This window comes from Ciconia boyciana, chromosome 20 (assembly GCF_034638445.1).
Source record: "Ciconia boyciana chromosome 20, ASM3463844v1, whole genome shotgun sequence".
Classification (NCBI taxonomy): Eukaryota; Metazoa; Chordata; class Aves; order Ciconiiformes; family Ciconiidae; genus Ciconia; species Ciconia boyciana.
In genome coordinates, this window is record NC_132953.1 from 7377474 (window position 1) to 7398647 (window position 21174).

At 52.1% G+C, this 21174-nt stretch overlaps 1 protein-coding gene across 4 annotated transcripts in view; it reads right to left on the reverse strand.

Moving 5' to 3' along the window:
- Positions 1 to 1567: 1567 nt before the first annotated feature.
- CEP164 (centrosomal protein 164) overlaps positions 1568 to 21174 on the reverse strand; it is a 44247-nt gene continuing 24640 nt past the window's right edge. For 3 of the 4 annotated variants that reach the window (XM_072884480.1, XM_072884478.1, XM_072884479.1), the window contains exons 14-33: positions 20214 to 20363; positions 18004 to 18222; positions 16598 to 16729; positions 15678 to 15894; positions 15002 to 15079; positions 14612 to 14743; positions 14188 to 14310; positions 13470 to 13613; positions 13167 to 13250; positions 12214 to 12282; positions 11693 to 11871; positions 11026 to 11152; positions 10534 to 10601; positions 10144 to 10351; positions 8945 to 9052; positions 7619 to 7733; positions 5983 to 6330; positions 5405 to 5471; positions 4738 to 4860; positions 1568 to 3794 (exon numbers count right to left, since the gene is read on the reverse strand). In XM_072884480.1, coding sequence (XP_072740581.1) covers positions 3695 to 3794; positions 4738 to 4860; positions 5405 to 5471; positions 5983 to 6330; positions 7619 to 7733; positions 8945 to 9052; positions 10144 to 10351; positions 10534 to 10601; positions 11026 to 11152; positions 11693 to 11871; positions 12214 to 12282; positions 13167 to 13250; positions 13470 to 13613; positions 14188 to 14310; positions 14612 to 14743; positions 15002 to 15079; positions 15678 to 15894; positions 16598 to 16729; positions 18004 to 18222; positions 20214 to 20363 — 2791 coding nt within the window. In that variant the 3' untranslated portion in view covers positions 1568 to 3694. The remainder of the gene's footprint in view (positions 3795 to 4737; positions 4861 to 5404; positions 5472 to 5982; positions 6331 to 7618; positions 7734 to 8944; positions 9053 to 10143; positions 10352 to 10533; positions 10602 to 11025; positions 11153 to 11692; positions 11872 to 12213; positions 12283 to 13166; positions 13251 to 13469; positions 13614 to 14187; positions 14311 to 14611; positions 14744 to 15001; positions 15080 to 15677; positions 15895 to 16597; positions 16730 to 18003; positions 18223 to 20213; positions 20364 to 21174) is intronic. The other variant, XM_072884481.1, reaches the window with a different exon arrangement.

Sequence of the window (21174 nt, forward strand, 5' to 3'; positions counted from 1 at the left end):
GGTCTGCCTCTAACTACCAGCCTCCGTTTCTGCGTGACCAGGTGATCCACATATTGTTCTTCCTGTGCCTCAGAAGTCCTCTGCCTCAGCTTTCCTCTCCCCAGCACGTACGGCAGCAGTCGTGCTCCTCCTTCCCAGCTCTCCCTCCACAGGCAGAGCACAACTGTGCACAGTAGCATCCCAGCCCCTGCATGTGTCCGTGTGCCTCACACATCCTCCGGCCACATTTGGCTTTGTCTTATGCTCTACCAGCAGCTCAAATCGTATTATGATCACGCAGCGTCCCCACATCCCCATCCATCTGAACCTAGGATTCCCAGCGCGCAACGCACTGTGCAGAAGAATCAGAGCCGGAAAAATTAGGGCAGGTCTTGAACCTCCCCTCTCCCCACCGTTGCTGTCACTGGCCGTGCTACACACCTGCAGCCTCCCAGCCCCGAGAGTCCCCAGCCAGGACACACACGGCGAGTGCCCCGTTTGGACAGAGGCAGCCTTCGCTGCGGTGCTTGGAGACGCAGGACGAGCTGGCTCTTTCATGAGAGACGACCTTGAAGGGAACAGTCTCAAAGGAGCAAACGTGCACAGCCTGGAAGGGCTGCTGGAGGTGGTGAGAAGGGGAAAGGAAGAAGCCATGGCAAGAGAACAGCACATCACCCATCCTGCCTGATTTCTGGCGAGCACTGTTCAGCGATCCCGCTGGCAGGACTCCAGCAAGCACGCTGCTGCAGCAGCGGCGCCTAAAACACCACTCGGGGACCAATTCACGGCTGCTCCGAAATAAACGGAGAAATCAGTACCAACAGCCGATCTGCAGAGGTAGCCCGTTTTACCACATCCCAAGTTGCCGGAGAGCAGCTCCGGAGCAAAGCCCTGTTCCCCCCGCCAGCGCAACACCCTTCTCCCCGTTTCCCAGGGTGACCCCCCCCGCTCCGGCAGCGACCCAGCGTCTCTGCCCGTCCCACGGGCAGCCCCTCCCTGGGCGCCCAGCTGAGCCGGCCTTGGACTGCTCCTGCACGCAGCCCGGCCCCCAGCCTTGACATAAAGCTCCAGAGCGAGACAACCATTGTAACGGGACTGGATGACAGTTTTATGAAAAGGGCAGGAGAGGAGCCCATGAAAAGCTGTCCTGCTGGCTGAAAGCCCCGTGAAGAATTGCTTTTGTAGCTTTGTTTTTTAGCTTTCTGTCTGCCCCTGCATTTGCTACCCCGGCCAGATACTTAATAGAATAAGGGTAATAAAGCCACAGTGAGCTGAAGTGGTCTTGGAAATTGCCAGAAACGACCTTGACAAGACAAAACATGAAACAGCCCGGAGACAAGCGAGGGGGCGATATGAAAGGTAAGTACAAGCTGGATATCTAGGGCTACAACAGAACATCTAAACAAAAAAAACACAACCAAAAACCCACAAAACCCAGAGCTACAAACATCACCATCATCCAAAACAAGCTCACGTTGATTTAATTTGCGTACAAAACCAGATACAGCTGCTATCACAGGTTTTAACAGGAAAAAGGATCACGTTTCAAACCAAGTTATTGCTAAGAAAACAGGCATTTCTCCGCACTACTAATACACGCTTCTCCGAACACCCAGAGGGGACTCTGCACTGCGGCTTGGGGCGCAGCATCCAGCAGGCTGACAGCCTCCCCGTGCTACAGAAAGCCAGAACCCTAGGGTCCCTTCTAAAATACCTGACTGGAAGGCCTGCCATGTCTCCCACCAGTAGCCAGGAAACTAAAAGCAACGTCCCTGCAGACAGGGATTGGGGCAATCCGACAGCAGACGGGAAGCCTGCATTTCGATCCATCCCTTCCTGCAGCGGGACTCCTCGGGGCAGCTGCCATTCCCTGCGGGCATCTGAGCTCTCCCGTTCCGCCAGAGCCAGCAGAGCTAGCTAGGATTTCCTCAGCAAGGACACCAGCGAGATGTTCCCTACTGGCAGTGCCTGCAGAAGGACTCCCCTGCGCATCGTTAGCAAGCAGAAGGTGGGAGAACACGGACCTGACCAGAGGATCAAGCTGTCCTAGGACAAAGGCTGGCCAAGTAATTGAAACAATTCTAAGAAAATCGGCAAAAAAACCCCCATACAGCCATTCTTAAGAGTTCTAAAATGACGTTCATCAAAAATATATTCCTATTTGCATGTAAACATTCCCCTGCCACGCTCACGGTGTAAGCTGTTGTGGCGTCGTGCCAGTACACACCACCGGGAAGCAAAGCAGGAGGGGGTTCTGCTGCACTCTGCCGCACATCATTGGCCACACCGAGGAACACAACAGCACGAAAGGGTGCGGAGCGGCAGCATTACCACCCCCCCTGCATCAGCCGTCTCTAGAGAGAACGGCTTTGAAGATGATTTCTCACAGATGGGATCCCTCGAAACGCAGACGACTTCATCAGACGAAATGGCAAGTGGTTCAGCATTTTTTGCAGCATAAAATATTTAAAGTCAGCTTGGAGGAAATACTGACAAAGACAACCAAATACCACGTTTCCCACCCAGCAGTACGAAAACCTTGCCCGACTTCCCCCCGTTGGTTAGAGCAGCACCGTCTGCCCCCTCCCAGCGCCGGGCATCCCAGCAGGGTGGTGACGCGCTGTGGGTACAGCCTCTCCAGAGGAACCGCGGCCACCCGGCGAGCGACGCTGCGAGCCCCCGTCTCGCGGCCGAGGGCTGGGAGCTGTGCCTCCCAACACCTCGGCCAGGTTTCCAGCCACGCAGAGCCCGTTTCACCGTCCCGTGAGCCCTGCTCTCCCAGGAGCCCCGCAGAGCTGCTGCAGGGGCAGGCTCCAGGCTGGGCGCCGAGGGCTCGGGTCTGCCTCCCCAGCCCCGCTGTGCGGAAGGAGACCCCAGCTGCTGAGCCGAGCTCTGGCTCCCTCTCCCCAGGGCACGGAAGGACGCAGGTGGGGCTTTGTCTCAACATTCACACTAGGCTGCGTTCTTTAACAGCGCCGGCACCAGCGGACACCGCCCCACGCTCTCTTGCCATCCCAGCTCCGCGTTGCCATCGGCACATTTGTAACGCAGGAGAAGAGCTCCCGTAGCACAGCTGTGCTGCACAGCTCTGGCTGGCACGGCAGAAAGAGGAAGCAGGGAGCGAGTGCTCTTCTAGGTCTGCCACGAAAAGCCACTCCTGGTTTAGTTCCTATTGCTTCCGCCCCAAAAGAGAGGAACGTTTCCCAGGAGTCAGAACCTGCCGTTCCCCGATTCTGTCCCCAGGCTCTACAGCCATTTCGCTGTGCATCCTCCCCTGCTCGCGCGCATGCCAGAGGCCAGATGAGTTGGCCCACCTGCAATTAAGCATTTGCTGGGCAGTGTGGGCTCATTTCCCGACACATTTCCTCTAGCAGAGTCTCAGCTGGATTCACATCCTCCCCCTTGACCAGTTACTCAAAGTCCTCCATGATTCACAGCTCTGGCTCCTGATCACTAGAATGCTAATGAGAGAACTGTTGATTTATTGAAGCCCTGATATTTCACCACTGGATTAAACCGTCTATAAAGTATATTCGGACACATTACAGGATTAGAAGAATCCACCTGGGAAGTTCACTTCCTCCTTCCTCCACTCTTGTCAAGAGACTTTATTTCAAGGGCACAGCACAAAGACGCCTGGGCACCGCTGCCAACGTATCGTTAGGGAGACCGCATGGGTCCCGGCCACCGTCTCTCCAGAGCCAAGTCCCACCTTTTAGTAATGGTACACTTTAATTTGTCTGTTTTCATCCAGTCCTAGCTGAAGTAGGCTGGGGCTGCTGGCAGGGGGCTTCTGTGCACCTGAGAAGAGAGATCTGGCAGCTGGGTGAAGGAAAAGCCTGGCTTACAGGAGGGATTAGCACGCATGAGCACAGCCAGCAGACAGGACAGGTACTGGGGGGCAGGAGCCAGCCTTGCACACACACGCTGTATTTAGCCTGCTGCATCCAAGTCAGATGGAATTAAAGGGGGATTAGGGAATTCAGAGGAGCGCCGTGCTCAGGACAGCGTGTGCTATCGGAGGCCTGAGGGATTTGCCGCTAATATCAGCATACGCTGCAGAGGAGGTACTGACAGCCCCAGCACAATGCCGTTACAACACAAACCTGGACGCATCCCCGCTAATAGCGCTGAGAGGTCTCACTCATTTGATCCAACCGCGTGCTACGACACGCCTCAAAAGCGAGCGGGAGGGGGAGCTCCGCCGGGGAGCCCCAGCCCTCCCTGCCCAGCCACGCGGCCGCCCCACGTGCCAGGCCCACACCTCTCCAGGCACCCTCGCCTCACAGAGACGCTGCTCCCTCAGCCCGGGCTGCTCAGCAGGGACTGCCCGTAGCAAAGTCACCCGTGTGGCTGGGGCTGTTTCAATGGCACCAAAAGTAGGCCTCCAAGACTAGGCCCCTGCTGCCTCCTCCATTCTGCACTCTTTGGTTAATTTTTTTAAATTCTCGCATTACCAGCTCCAACTGCTGTGTACCACAGCAGAGCAGCGGCACTAAAGAGCATTACAGCACAACTGGGAAGAGGGAAGAGACTTCCTCGGTCAAGTACAGCTCAAAGAGCAGCAAACGGGTCGCTCGTGCTCTCACTGCCAAGCGTCATATTCCTTTGCAGAACCGGACACTAAAACAGAGGCTAAGGCTTTGAAATTGCTGTTCAGTGCCTTAGTGCTCCTGAGTCACTCACCTCCTGCTGTCTCCTCCTACCTGCTGCAGGAAGCGGGAGTGCAATTAAAGAGCAGACCCAGGCAAAGGATACACTTCTGAATCCCTCTTGAAGTCTTCTAGCCATTTCTTGTTGGTCTCAATCATTCCTTGAATACTCATCTTGTCTGACCCACGGCTCTGGAACTGGGAGTGCTGGAACAGCCGTATTTGCTCACTGTTGCATGAGAGAAAGAGACGGCGCAAGTGGGAAAGAGATCTAGGCAGAAACAATCCCAGAAGTGACAAAGAAAATGACGGGCTGCTACAGAAAGAGCCACGCTTAACAAAAAGCAGCCTCCTCTTGGCTCAAAGTCCTCTGCCCAGCCACACCATAGAGAAGCTGCAGCAGCCCCCCACTAGCAGGCTGCCGTCCTCCTTTTCCTCTGTACAGCATCAGAAGGGTTTGGCGGCAGCCTCCACTCCGTCCGCCCCGGCAGCGTTGCCTGTCACGGCACAGCCGGCGTGGCCCAGTGCCGGCACCCTCGGGCCCTGGTCCTGGAGCGAGGGTTATCAGCACAGCTACGACGGCAGCTTGACTGTAGAGGCTACAAGACAGTGCCAAGCATGCAGCAGCGAATAACTACTCTATCTACCTTGTCGACTTAATGTGAAGCTTATGATTTTGTTATCTACTCCTTATATGAAAAGCGACCTATAAATCACTCCAGAGAAATAAAAGCAGCACAATGAAACAACAACTCAAGGAAAAAGACCCTTACTCTGCAGGTACATATCCCAGCTTGTTGTCCAGAGGCTTGGAACTTCCACTGAGCAATGGGAACCCACCTGGAAGACATACATTAAATACAGGCCCCCAAAAAATCAATACTCTTTAGGTCTGCTTTTGCTCTCTTGTACTACGTGGTGCTCTCTTGTACTACGTGGTATGGGTGCATCTGCTTTCTTGTACTGTGGACACACTGTCCTTACAAGCTGAGCCCCTTGCCGAGGGCATAGCGGCGTTAAGGAGACTGAGATGGTGAACCCGATCTGCAATTCACAGGAGGCTTCCAGGGAAGCTGGGCTGTCTCCTCTTTTGCTCCCTTCTTCAGTAACAACTGCTTTCTTGAGTGTATAGTAAAAGGCTGAACCACTCAGAAGCAGGATGACAAGATCAGCCATATGCTGCACTTCCTGGAATGAGGTTCGCGTCCCTTATCTCATTAGCACCCTTCCTACCAGCAGCACCAGTGGATCTGGCCTTACCGGCACCGGAAGGGTGAGCCGGTCAGAACCTGCAGGGCTGTGAAATCCAAAGTCGTAGGCAAGCAAGCAGACGGATTAACAGGAGCCTTACCTGGGAAATACTTGTGCCATTTCTCTGCCAGGATGCTGTCCACTGACTGTCCAGCTGCGAAAGAGCTACTGGAGCTCAGCCCAGTGCTCCAGGCCCACTGGTCTACCAGAGACACCCCGGCGGGGGGCACCGGGGAGACACCTGCCCGAAGTCCTGCCAAGGAGGCATACGTAGAAAGAGGGACGCCGTCGCAGGGCGTCGAGGTGAAGAGCGGAGACTGGCGATGGTTCAGAGAGCCCAAGACGCCGAGGACCCCATTCAGCTCGCTAGTGATACGCCGCAGAGAGTCTGTCAAGTACTGGATCTTGTCCAGCTGGGGGGCAGGCTGTAAATCGCTTCTCACATCAACTGGCAGAAGAGAGGGGAAAAAAGGGATCAGTGGGAAGGGCCAGGGGGACACTGCCTCCCTGGCAGGACGCTCGCTTTCCACTGTGCGTTGCACTCCCGGCTGAGTTTGATCAGTGTGTGCTAAGAGGGATACAGAGGCAAAAACCTGGCTCTGCAGCCAACAGAGCAGATACAGACTGACAACGAGGATTTGTGCCTTGGGGGCTGCTTGGGCACAAAATGGAGGAGGAACAAGATAGCAAGGACAAGATCCTCCAATGCTGCAAGAACGGGGCCTGCAGGACAAGCCTGGACATGCGTTAGCGCAGGTTTCACCTCCCTGCTCCGTCCCTCGGAGCTCTACTGTGCCCTGTACCACGCAGCCATTAACGTAACGGTGATTCCCTTGCGAATGGCAAGCCCTTTCAAGAGCTGCACCCCCCATGTGGAAACCCCCAGCACTGCATCCTGCCTCTCAGAGGAGACCCTGGCACAGGCGATCACGCTTTACTTCAACGGCCTCACCGCCCACAAACTGAGCAGGAGGCAGAATGGATTGGTTACGCTTCACACGCTCATAAAAGCGAAGCTCTCTAGGCCACCAGCCAGGCCGGAGGTAGGACCAATGGGACTGTGCTGATACAAGGGCTCTCATCTTACGGCGAGAGAAAACCCTTAAGTTTCACGTGTGCCTGCAGATATTTTACTGATCAGGGTCCGAGAGACCATCCCAGACTGGACAGATTGTCAGTCTGTTGCCACAGGGAAGTATTCCAAATTTTTGTTAAGCTTCAGCCTTGCCAGCCTTTCTGCAAGCAACACAACCCTCCTGCCTCCCTGGCTGTTTGTGGGGAGCCCTTCTCCCCACCTGCACCACTCCAGTTACAGGCAACTGAAGGCAAACAAAAAAGCACAAGCAGCAGAGGGAACTGCAGCAGCCTCTCCTGCCAGAGGTGTGAGGAAGAGGAAGCCCCGACGCCTGCAGCAGAGCAATACAGCTCTGCAACAGCAGAGGGAAGAGCTGAAGCCAGATTTTATAATCCACTCCAAAAACAAAGGTAGAGATTTAAAAGGCAAGTTCTCACACAGATTCTGTCCCTCTCATCTGCCACTACGGGCAGGAAATAAGTTTTTCAAATAAAGTGTTATATACAGAGCAGTCCCAGTCACGGAGAGCAGACTGCCTTAGATGCTCATGAGCACAAGGGAGAACAACAGCAGGTACAACAGAGAGGCGGGAGGGAGAGCCATAACTAGGTCGAAAGCATTATACACTGGGCACAGCGTACCAAGCCAGGCAGGCACTTACATTTAGGCTGACGTAGATTTACACTGGATGTGCTGTTTGTGTCCTCAGAGTTGCTGAGATCAAAAGTCACCATCTTCTTGCACGCAGCACTCTTCAGCGTATCTTCATCTGAAAGCTGCTCAAAAGAAGGAAAGCAATGCCAATAAAACCTGCTGCTCTGTCCCCGAAACATAAATGCCACTGGAATACTGCCTACAGCTAGTCTACACAGGCTGGGCTGCGCAGACAGGCACAGGCCAAGCGAAGGCAGACTCGTCTTCAGTCCCTGACAGCAAAATCTGAAAGTCAAGAGACCGCTTGGTCTCTGGAACAAGGATGTGCATGCACTAGAGGCCAAACAGCCTCTGAATGGGCCCTTCTAGGCAGAAGTCAACGTGAATGGGCCCTTCTAGGCAGCCACGTGAATGGGCCCTTCTAGGCAGAAGTCAAAGTGTTTCGTGCTTTAAATAAGTCTCAAAAGTCTTGCATGGGCTGGGTTCCGTCTTTGCACCAAGGACAAGTGCTTGACCATTAAGGGTCTCATGCTCTTGCATCTGCTGCTGCCCTGCCTAAGGCCACGTGGTCCCAGGCAGAGCTCAACAGATTCCAAGGCTTGCCTTGGTCAGGAAAGCAGACTTGATCCTAGCTCACACGAGGTGACCTGCCCTTGTTTTCTCTAGGCTCAAATCACGCGGCTTTTTCAGGCTGCTTTCTGTATCCGCTCTGCAGCCACACGCTTAACAACCAGTCCCGATGTCATCGGTATTTTCTGATGAATGGCACAGTATTTGCCATCCTGACTAAGAAAACAGACAGTTATTAAGACACCTAACCTTTCTGATGTGAGGTTTTAGTTTCTATTGTAGGATACTTCAGCATATCGGTATTAACAGTGATTCGTTTCTGACCTAACAAACTTCTCACAAGCCAATGCACTCAGCAGGTTTTCTCCACCGCAGTCCATCCCTGCCGCCAGCAGCCCTGCCTGGCAAGCTGCCACAGTGGAAGAAATCTCCTCCATCCCAAACCCCAGCCCACATTCGTCCTGTTGGCTGCAGACCTAGTGAATCACGGGGGTCATACTTCAATTAAGCTTGTCATTCTCTCCAGCTTTGCGACTAGCCTTCTCTCTCCCACCGTTCTGACAGACACACCATTCTGCTCTCAGAGATTGTGTTTCTAAAACCCAGCTCCACTGGCAAACGCCAGCCTGTGGCCACCAGCTAAAGAGCCCTCACGGGGACCAAAAGCCCTGCAGAGCCTCCAGCCTCGGGGGGAGGCCAGGAGCTCTGGGCAGGGTGGGAGGGCAGCTGGGCAGGCCCAAGCAACAGTGATGCTGGTGGTTACCTCCTCCAGCAGTGAGGACTCCAGCTGGCTTAGTTTTTCTTCTTTCTTCTTCAGCAGCACCTGTCCTTTCCGCATAGCCAACTTCATCTTGTCCAACTGCTTTGCTTCCTGCAGTGGATCAACAGCCAAGCCAAGGAGGAAAAGTAAAGAAGAATGACAGGAAATAATCTACGTTAGTGGTTATGGTGACTTTCATTACCTCACTTCTACTCAGCACAGGAAATCATGCTGGGGTAAGACTGTTCCCAAGTCTTCAAGAGCATGGGAAGTAGAGTGTACAGAGGGCAGAGCACATGCCTCAAAGCAAGTTCACCCCAAGGAAAAGGAGGTTTCACTTCCAAACCCCGCATCCAACAGGGTCAACAGCTTTGGTTCTGCAAACACGAGTGCTTTCTATCATCCGTGAGGGAAACTATGATCTTCCCTGTCTTTGGTTGGCACATCAGCAGAGCCGGCGAGTCCTCGAGAGCCCTTTTCCAAGCAAGGGTGAAATCACTGTAGAGCTACAACCATAAATTTGTACCTGCTGCTGGGATGGATACCCGTCACTTCCTTTGCTATGAGGAAAAGGCGCGTCATGGGATTTGCATGACACGGGAATCCCTCTTTCCCTACCAAATGCTTTCTCCATTTCTAAGGTCCCAAGAGCTCCAACTAACGATCGAGCTCCTGGAATCTAGCGAGCTACTGAGCACTGGCTGCACTGCAGTGACTGCTTCTAGAGCCTTCCTAGTCCAAAGCACACGCAAGGAAACAGAACTGAAACTGTTCTACCGTGCAATGCTCCGTTAGCTGTGGGCTATGCATGCGCATGCAGGCACTCTCAGCCGCTCATCCGATGCACAGTAACATCGCTGTGATCCAAAGCCTAAGTTAGGTTCTCATTAAGCCCGTTCCTCAGACGCTGCATTTGCACCGTATTCCTGAACAGCTCTCCGCCTTCCTGAAGTAACCTACAGCCAGCCGGAGAGGGGAAGGACTCTAACCCTTGTGTTATGATGAGGAAGACACAAGTAGGGACGAACGCTGCATATCTAGCATAAAAAACATGCAAGATCTGATTTCCAGGAGGACTGAACGCCCACAGCTGCCTGTCACTGCACCTGCAGAGCCAGGAATCGATCCCAGGAATCGCTGTGGATTCATTTGTGCAGCCACGACGCCCGACATCGGCCCACAGGCAGCGCTCAGTGGCTCACCTCTTCCAGGTTCTTGCGCACGCCCTCCAGGAGCTGGGAGCTGTCAGGATCCTGCACCACCTCCTGTGCTTTCTGCATATCTTGGTGCCACTGCTGCTTTGCAGCTTTCAGTGCCGTGTGCCTCTTCCTCATGGAGCGGGTCTGGCGCACCAGGAACTCCTTGGCATTCCTGATGGAGATCCCTTCTGCAGAGATGTAGCTCCTGACACTACACAAAAGAGACAGGCGTGCTCCTGGCTTTGTGCTGGCTGGGCCATCCTGCAAGCCTCGTGCAGTACCCTTCCCAAAGACGGATTGTCAGCGCAATGCGCGTAAACCCAAGCAAAACCATTTGCTTGTAAAATCAAAGCAACAACATTTTCCAGAAGTGGCTGGCACACGGATACTCACTGATCAAATTGGAAGTCGCTGTCCTCATGGCTTTGAGAGGGTGGGGAAGCAGGCTCTCTGGACAAGTGCTGGGGAGTTGAAACATTTCAAAAACTAAGAAATATGTATGGGAAACAGGAGCCCAGGATCCCATAAGAATCCAATTAGGAGCACAAATTCGGAACGACATCACCACGGTACTGCCCAGATCCAAGAGCAGTGCCAGGGATGTTCTTTACGTGACTTTTAGAAAGTAACAAAGACATTTCTATCCCAGACTCAAGCCCTGCTTTTGACTCCAAGGGCACTCAAGTATCCAACGCTCCTTTCCCCCCAGTAATAATAGACAGAAATCAACAAATACTACTAGACATATTGATGTCCCCTGGCGAAGAAAAATGCGTCACTGCATCTCAAACAAGTTCACACAGAAGGAGCAAAAGCCGGGATTTTCAAGGGAGTTACAGCCTCAGACCTCACAAGGCAAACACCTTTACAGTCTGCTTTACTCACAGCTTGGATAGTTTCTCTCAGGTCTTCAACATGGAGCTCAGCTTTCCTTCTTGGAGACTCCACGCTTTCTTCTGCCTCCAGTTCTTTCAAAGTCTCCTGTTTGCTCCTGACAGCTGCCTCCAGCTCACTGCCCCAAGAAAAGGCAACAGTGGCAGCGCTTGATGAGACCAGTCATCTATCTGCAACGGTGTCCAAAGCGGCCTCCAGTTTCCAGGAGGAAAAGGGCCACAGACGCGCAAGACACCACCAGTATCGGGTCTGTGGTGTGATGTCAAACGTAACCCCTGGCTGGGCAGGGAAACCTTGCTTCACACCCTCACCCAGCAGCTCAGCTATCTTAGCAAAATCTTTTCTTTGCATTTCAACGCCCCTCTCAAAGCATCTTATTAACCTCACAAGACAGATGTGAGCAAGAGAAACAAATTAACCTGACAAGCAGAGGCAAAGGGACAAATTTACACAGCGAGTTATTAATAGAACTGGAAACAGACGCCAGGACCTCCATGTCCTCGACATGCAGTAAAGCCACCGTGAGGATTCTGAAGGAATATGGCCCAACACACAAGCAGCTCAGAGGTAAGGGAGAAGCCCAGGTTAGGTTAGAGAGGTTTCTGTTAGGAGCATAGGGTAGATTTTTTGCATTAGAGGAAATTTCTCATACGCAGACCTGATGCGTTTCTGCAGCCTCTGGCTTCGGGTCTGCAACAAGTCCACCTGGGCCTCCAGCTCAGCTTTCTGGTCCTGGAGCTCTTCAAGAGACCTACGCAGTTGCCGGATGGACTCAAGGAGGCTAGCATGCTCCTTCCTATTCTCCTCCAGGCGGAGCTGAGAAGCTAGAGCAGCTTCCTAGAAGAAAACAAAAAAATCACAGTGATTTCCCCAAAACCAAAATGAAAGGCACACAACATGCAAGAGGCTTGCTACTTGCACAATTCACAGGAGGTCCCAGAGCTACAAATGCACACACCACATGCCGATCCTGGAAGAACAGGACTCTCTCTTCTCTTTGGAAAACAGAGCTAACCAAACTCCCAGCAGGACGGCACTCCGGGCTGAGGCAGAGAGGGATTTTCAGACTCACAACGCAGAAGCAACAGTTTGCTTTTTTAAAGCCATAGTTCTAGCGTGCTCCCCTCACCCCCAAAAGAAAAGACGCACAGCACCTCCCCAGAGCCAAAACATACATACATCTCTTTCTAGCTCAGTCCGTCGGTCTTCATCCAGCAGCTGCTGCCTTTTCTTTCTCAGAGACTCCTCCTATATACAGATGAGAAAGTAGGCGAGTGTCAGAGCAAGGAGACTGCGGACGCTGAGCAGCGCTTGAAGTACAGAGGTCAGGCCTGAGTCTCAAGACCATTTCAAAACACCTGAGGATTGTTGTCAGGTTTGCTTTATTCTCGCCCGAAACACTCAAGATCCCCTGCCTTTATTTGACTTCAAGTGAGAAGCTGGGAATATTTGCATTCCTGTGGGAAGAACACCCCTTCCTGCTCAGCTGCGAGAGTATTCAAGGCACGTGGCCATTTCCGCAGGATCCTGCTTTTGTGAAGCCTCTGGTTGCCTCCAGCATTTCTCCACCTTTTTACTTCCGCACTCCAGTGCTGCTTGGAAAGGAAGGGCTGACAGAAGCAAGGTTACCTACAGCCCTTGGCACAGGCCAGGACTTCGAGATCTGGCAGGCAAGAACATCAGCCAGTGATTTTTGCCAGCTCCACAAGAGCATTTGGAGCGCTGCCCTCTCCCACTCTGCTGCCCAAGATCCAGAAACACTCATTCCCTCTTCACGGCAGCAGGGAGAAGAGGAGGTAACTCAGGAAGGGACTGACTAAAATCCAAAGTTATGCTGAGCAGTACATGCTGCCTTGAAAGGCCTTTATGATCCCTCTGTCGCTTACAGCCACTTACTGGCTCCCAAAGCACTGAGCAAAGCCAGAGCACTGACTTTCACTGCAAACATCAGCCACGAGGCTGTACCGCTAGGAATGCTTAGCCCTGCTCTGACTTGTGATGGAAGCCTTACCTGGAACTTGGATGGCAGCGAAAGCCCTGGCTGAGTGCTTCTGAATAGTTCCCCATGAGGAAGCAGCCAGAGGAGCAGCACGGGCCGGGAAACCTCTGCGAGCCCAAGAGGGCCGACTCACCTGGCTAAGGAGCTGCACTGATCTGGCTTTGACGTTCTTCGTGCGCATTTCAAGCTCGTTTTCTGAATCCTGGAGTTTTCTTTCCTGCACAGAGATGCTGAGTTAGAGAGAATGGCACAAGTTCCTCACTCGCCAGGCACAGCTCTGCCACCAGAAGGAACAACAAAAACCAGGAAAACGTGACCTGCCACTTGTGCCACCCTGGGCTGTAGAGGGTGGCAGGCACACTGAGGTGTCACCATACCCAGGCCATTTCCAAGCAGCCAAGTCACAGCAAGCTGCTAGGGAAAGCGTTCTCCTCACCTTCTCCCTGTGCCTGTGCTGCAATGCAGTAAGCCGCTCATCCAGCTCTGCCTGCAGAGCTTTCACCTCCGCTTCATGAAGCTGTCGGAGGCGCACCATCTCACTTCGCAGGCCTTCAAACAGCTCTGCTCTTTGCTTTCTCTCCTGTTTGTTGCAAAACACAAACGAGAAAAGTGGCTGAGTGAAGCACAGGGTTCCCCAGCAAGCCAACATGAACACACAGGACACACACCCTCTGGAAAGCCAGCCCATCACACAGCTGAGCAGCTCCTCAGCAAACGCCAAATTCAGCAAGTTAAAACCCCTTGCTTACAGGGACAACGCTGTTCAGGAAATGGCTCAAGAAAAAAGAAATAACCCATGAAACTAAGGTTGTGTCACACACTGCTGGCTGTGTAGGCAAAAATGGGAGGCCAAAGGCTTTCCAGAACGGGCATCTGCAAAAATGCGAACAACCTTCTCTCGTACAGAAGTCCACAAACGCATGTGGAAGTTGCCTGCACAGAGAATATTTTGACAGCTTGTCCTTATAACCCCAGCCTCAATTCGTTTTACATCGTGGCAACAATGCCCAGCTCTCCTAGAAGAAAGGAGATTTCCAGTTCTAGGAGGGGCTGAGATCGGCAGCTCTGGCAAGCAGCAGTGCCAGCCTGGGTACAGCCCAACTGAGCGAGCCACTACAGTCACCTCCCAGATTCACTGCTCTCCCCAGCAGTACCTCCTCCTCATACTGATGCTGAATCCGTGCTAGGACCTCCTGGTGCTCCTCCTTCATCCTCTCCATTTTCCTCTCATGCTCTTTTTCCACTTCCTGGCGTTTCTCCCTCATAAGCTCGCTGAGCTGCAGGGATAACACAGAAGGATATTTCCCTGAACTACAGCATTGCACTACGGTAGCCCTCCGAGAGATCAACCTCTCACATGAGCAGAAGGACTGAACTTCAGAGTACCTCGCAAGAGGGATCAGGCTGTGCCCTGGGTAGCACAAAGCAAGCACCCCGGCGAGGTGAGATGCTGCAGGGGTGTCCTTTCCCCTAAGGCACCACTGTCACCCCTGGCCAAGGCACGCGGCCTCTCTGAACTCACCGCCCATCCAAGGAGAGAGGGTGAAGAACCTTCAGCAAACCAAGATGAATACTTGCCTTGTGTTCGTATTCTGTTACTTGATACGCTTTTTGCTGTGCTTTCTGCTCTGCTCTCTGCAAGTCGTCACGCAGCTCAGCCTCCTCGCTCCTCTGTGCCTCTGCTATCTGGGTTTGCAGGCTGGAAATGACCTGCCATGAAAGCCACCCACAGAGACTCGTCACCCTTCTGACAAGATCCATTTAGTGCCCTCCTACAGAGAGCAAGCACCATGGCCAAGATCAGTGTGTGCAGTCTCACCACCCCCTACTTGGAGCACGTCCAAATGCTGAGCCAGACCAGAACCACATTTAGGAAGTGGAAAAAAAAATAATGCCACCTTCCCTGGCCACCTTTGGTGGCAGTGTGGGGGGAAAAACAATTTACATTCTAAGGACACCATCTTTTACCTTACGATGCTTCTCTTCTGCTGCAGATTTCAGCTGCTGGACTTCAGTTGCAAGCTGTTTCTCTAGCTCTTCTACTGCCTACAGGAACATGAGCAAGACAGCCTGCTGGAAAGCCTCTATTTGCGGGGACATGCTGCGCAAGATGCGTTTGCAATTAACATCTATCCGTACGCATCAAAAAAGCACAGTGGTAAACCCCTTTCAAACTGGATTACGTACAAGGTGCCTTTACTCTCCATGGGCCTTCCCTCCCTCCTCAACAGATCTCAGCCATGCTGTGCTGGAAGGACCACAGACTGCCTCCATTCAACAACTCCCCGCCTCTCCGGCGGACTAAAGCGGCAGCCAGAGAGGTATTGTGAAGGTATTCTGATCTGATAAAATGCCTCGGTTTAGCTTGGCAGAGACACACAGTGATCCTTCTTTTCTTCACATGCAATGTGGCCATTTAGATAATTGTTATTTAATCACCATTGTAATAAAAATTGGGGGAGTACTCCTCCCCACCTCAATCATGCCTCTAACAGCATGCCTAACATCTCTCCTTTATGTTTTAAGGCCATCATTATTAAAGTACATGCAGGTGTTATTTAATCTCAACACTTTAGCACTGCAATGCAAGCCAGGTCAGCATGAACAGCATACATCTGACCCTAGCTGGCAATAAACATCTCACCTTCTTCTTTTCCCCGTCTAATCTCTCCTTGAGCTCACTCAGGAATTGTTCCTTCTCTTGTTCCAGCCCGATCACCTCTTTCTGCTGAGCTTCCTCCATTTCCAGCTTCATTTTCTCCAAAACAAGCTGCTGCTTCCTCTCCAGGCTCTCCTTCTCCATCACCTGCAGGGATTCCCACTCTTCTCTTAGTTTCTGCAGCGCAACCTCTTGCTCTGCCCTGGTAGGTTTGCAACAAGAACAGAGACAGAAGCAACTCAGAATTTGGTACTTTACCGCTGGGCTCCGTTTAGGAACCAGAGCTGGCAGAAGACCAGCTCTAGATAGGATATAGGATATAGGATAGGACACGCAAGCCAGAAGAAACCAAGAACCACAGCACACAGATTCACGAGTGTACAACTAAGGCCTTGGAAATAAACAGCAAAGCAGTCAGGTGGAGACATATCTGTCAACTAAGTAAAAAAGAAATAGCAAAATGTAAGTTTTCCGGTGCCTGCCTTGTCTGCCTCTTCCAGTTGTTTCCACAGGCCTTAATAGCCATTAGACCGAGACATCCACTCAAAGCAAGCTACGCTGCCGAGCACAGCTATCCTTGTAGATGCCATTTCTTTCCTTTACATGCCCCAGCGCTGTGCGTGGTCCAACACTACAGCGACACCTCTCAGGACACTTATGCACTATATGTCTATTTAGCAAAATTGGATCAGCTCTGAGGCGGCAGAGCTGTTACCATGGAGGTCCATCAGTTCTACCTTCTCCCGACACATGGCTCCCCAGCATCACAGTTAGGGCCTCGTCCTTACCGCCACGGCAGGGTACCAGCTACGGGAGGCTCAGGTGGTTGCTGGTGGCACGCATGATGCTTCCCTCCCCAACCAAGCAGAGTTTGTGTCCCCAGGGATGGCAGCAAAACTTTTCACCTTATCTTCTCCTTCTCTGCCTCCGTCTCCGAGGTGATTTTGGCTCGCAGCTTTGAGAGTCGCTCCGTTTCTTCCTTTCTGACACGCAACTCTTCCTCCTCAGAAATCTTTGCCAAATCTTCTTTTAGAGTCCTGAGAGATGAGCGCCAGAAAACGAAAAAAGAGAAAAGGTTCAGGAGGCTTTAATACCTTCAAATCACCTCCCCAAGGCCTATAGATCAGCTGCTGCTCCCACTAGCTGTGCCTGCCCGAGTGATGCATTTCCAGGGCTCCAGACCATTAATTCTCCTCCACGCCTTCAGAGCCTGGCTGCTGGCACGGGAGACGCAGCCCCCGAGCATCAAACTTACGTGGCGCATTTTTAAAATGCGCTATATCATCATAGGTGGCACTTGCGTTTTTTTTTTTTCCCCAGGTAAATGAAATTAACTCCTATTAAATGAAAGCAGGCTCCCAGCCAAGGTACCTGGACGCGTTAGTACGTCTGTAAGCCTCATATTTTCATATGACACCCTTTTTACTACTGCTTTATTAGTGCATAGACATTTTTCCCTTCAGGTCCAATCTGTGTCTTCCTTTGCACCCAAGACAGCATTCCCATGACATTTCATGTCAAGATACTGTTTCTGACTGGCTCAGTGTGCTAAGAACCTAAGTACGAAGGCCACCTGAAATTAAATACAAGCCTCAAGAGAAAAATCCCCCCAGGGAGAGGACACAGCTCCCAGAGCTGTTCTGCTCCCTGGATTGCTATTAGATCCTCATGCACTGGCTGGGTTTGACACAGACATCCATGCCCTGCTCCTTAAGGTCTTGTTTGGAAGTCCCTCTGTAAAACACACAGTGCCAGAGTTTCAGATAGCTCCTCTGGGGTAACCTCATCTCCTCTAATGCTCCAATTTCCAGTCCTGTTACTACCATTTAGCCCAGGATCTGAACATCTGCCAGGCGGTAAAGCTCCACGCACGGAACTGGAAACTTTTCCCAGGTTAACCATAAGAGACAGGTTCAGAGCTCTGAAAGCTGCACGTGTACCGAATCAGAGCTGGTCTTGCAGGACACGGGAAGATGCTCTCTTGTCTGTATTGGAGGGCGCCTTCCTGAGACTGACTGTGCTCTCTACACATCTGCTTTAAGCATTTACAGCACTGACAGCAGACCACTATTCATTTCAAGATGTGCAGACCCTCACGCACAGGATTGCCTGTGCCAGGCAGAGAGTCCCGTACTCCTCCTCCCTCCAAAAGCCTTGTTCTTGCCTCCTTTGCCCACAACTCTGCAAAGAAGCACCACTTTCAAGGTGGTGGCCTATAACAGCACAAGCCTGCGGCCACCGGCAATGAAAACGCAGCTCGGAAAGGCTCAGAGGAGAAACAGCGGGGAGATGGAGTAAAAGAGGAAAGTACCTGAGGGATTCTTCTTTTTGCTGATGAAGCTTCTGAGCTTCCTCCTCCTCCTGCTGCCTCATCTCCTCCTGGAATTGCTGAATTTTCTCCTTCTTTGCTTGCAATAAATGCATTTTCTCTTGCTCGAGCTCCAGCTCCAGCTCCTTGGCTATTCCCTCCAGGGATTCTTCACTAGGCTGGTTCAAGGACTGCTCGTGTTTGATTTCCTTCTCAGGTTGCCTACCAAAAAGGGAAAGCTCCTTTGGCAAAAGGGTGACAGAAAACCGAGTAACACGAAAGGAACAGCAAGATCCCCCCAAACAGTATCAACTCCAAACCAAAAATCTCAGAGCCACCCACTCTAGAAGCTTCAGTCGACAGAGGGAAAGGACATGCAGAACCCCTGCTGGACTGCAGCCGCTGGCAGGCTGCTCTGGAGCCCTGGCTGCTTAGCTCACGGGAGGTGAGGAACAGCAGCGTACGTGGGTGGAGGGCACAGAGGCAGAAGACAAGTTTGCTACAGGAAAGCACTCTTTACGAGGCTGTTGGGGAACACGCGGCACGTGCTCAAGGTTTTGAGTAGCACGCTATCTCGGGTAACAGCTTGGGGATGCCCCCACGCACCGCTGGTGGGCCCTCTCATTGACTCCCAGAGAAACTCCGACTGATAAGTTATTAACCCCAGCCCAGCAGCACTCGGGTCCCGAATAATTCGTGTTTTGGCCCACTAGAGCTCCCCTTGCGAGGGCAACACGGTCTCACTTCCTGAAGGACCTAGCAGCTAGGACACCCTGGCTAGGGCTGCCAGGCGCAAAAGCAGAGGCAATCAGTACCTGTTTGCAGCCCGGGGATCGGCAGCGCGCTTCTGACGGACCAGGTATTTTTCTGCAATTGCAATCTAAAGTGTGCTGGGAGTTTGCCAGCTCTAGGCAACAGAAAGCCCTAAGCGCTCCAAAAATTCAAAACCAATCTGTTTCTAATTAAGTTTTTTCAGACAGAGAGCAGCAAAATTATAAGGTCTGAGAGAGGCTGAAGGGGAAGGAGGGGAAAATGAAGATTAGTCTAGGAAAAAAAATGTTTATTCTTTGCTAGTGAAAGCTGGAGCAGCAAGGTCTCATCGTGCTCTGAGACTGCTAGCGTAAGGCAGAGGGGCTTCTGTTTTACCAGGAATCAGGGAAATAACAGCCCCAGTAATATAGCCTTGAGTCAAAAGAGAAAAGGTCACTTCTGCAGCCATTCGCAAAAAGAGCAAGACAGAGGAAAGAGTAGCTGGGTTCTGGAAAAATCTTGCTTCACTCGCTCTCCCCCATAATGCTACGTGCTCTGGGCCAACTGCAGAGATGCCTGCAGAAGGTGTCCTTTATCAGGCTGCTCTGCAAAGCAATTCAGCCACTTCTACCTTGCTATCATGTTCTTCCTTTCGCCCCAGTTCTTGCTTAAAAAGAGATCCAGCCGACACACGTATTTACACAACTCAACACAATTCCTAATAGATAAAGAGAGATACTGTGCTGGGCTCCGCATCAAAGATTGCTTCTCCACCACTTTGTCCTGAGAGACACTGCCTATTTTTTCCAGTTGCATCTGCTGATCTGCCATTTGACACAGAAAGCAAAATCAGCACAATCGCTTCTATTGAGATCTTCTATCGCAGTGGAACTGCGGGTACGTATCTGCAAAGACCATCAATTTAGTACAGCAACAGACCACTGCCTTTGCAGGAAAGCTGAGCTCTGCCGTCCTGCGCTCTGACCTTATTATCGCAAAGCAACCAATGTTCCCAGTGACTGTAAAAGTGGGGTGATTTGTTGGGTTTTTGTTGTTCCCCCCCCGATCTCCGCGCCACTCACAGCACATGAACTCGGGAGTCTGTGTGAAAGCGTTTGTCAAAGGAGGGTGAACGCTTACAGCCCTGTTAGCGACACTGGTAAGGAGGCTTTTCCGAGTACAAAGCAAACAGCTCTTTCTCCATACCACGGAGTCCTGTGCCACAGGCCCCAAGGGCTGAGCTGCTGTTCTCACCCTCCCCGGTACAGACTGTTCACTTGGCACTCTTGCCAGCGAAACAGCTGCTTGGATTTGCACACAGAGCTCTTCGAGCTCTGCTGTGCCCACCAAACCGCATCTCCTAGTGTGCCGACTTCACACGCTAACTTCAAACAGCACAAAGGGGAACAAAAGGACAAAAGCTGTTATGCTTACAACACCGGGGACTTAACTGAAGCCCTTACGCTTTCCGCGGGGCAGCGAGCTCCTCCAGATTGATTAGGCTATCCAGCGATCCCTCCTCCGGCTCCTGGGCCACGGCCTCCTCCCGACCGGGATTTTCTAAAGCAAAACACTTCTCTTCGGATGTTTCACAAGCACTTTGATCCCTCTCACTTTGCAGCACAAAAAAGGTAACAGAAGACCAGATTAGCACAGATCAGATTCTAGTGGCTGCCGCAGGTAGACAAGACAGAGGGAAGACGCAGTGTGCAGCTGACGCAGATGGGCACCAAGCCATGCCTGCCAACGGGGCCCGTTTGTCCAACGTGGGGCTGCCACAGGCACAGCAAAGCTCCAAACCATTCCCACCACCTCGAGCCCTGCCAGGCTAACAGGCAGCTGAGGATTTCATGGGGGTCTGTCTCAAAACGCTGAATCCCTTCCCTGGATTAGCCCCCTCTCTCTCCAAGTCTTCGAGAATTTCCCCAAGATAAGTCAGCCCTATTAGCAATACTCTCACTGTTGTCCAAATTACAGACGGAAATATTGGCAGGCATGTTTACATCTACAGTCCCACTTCATCTTGGAAGTACAGAGAAGAGAGACAAGGCAAGCACGAGCTAGCTTTACAGGCAGAGAGAAAGAGAGGATGCGCAGCTGGGAAGCAGGTACCAAGTGATAAGGAGACAATTCCTGCGGGCAGAACACGTTTTCGGGGACCTTCACACGAACAGCTCCTCTAAGAACAAGGCTGCAAATCCCAGGTGCGTGCAGCCAGTCATTAAGATGGACTGCAGCTTCTTCTGTTCACAAGTTTTCCTGGCACAGGCAACAGCTTCCTGGTGCCCCAGAGTATATGTAACTCTGGGCAGAAGCTAAGAGTTTTGACACGATTCATCTATAAATGCCACATGCTGCAGCTCTCGAAGAGGGAGGGGAGGGGCCCAAGAGAGCATGGAGCTCACCGCTCAGCGCAGCCTTTCA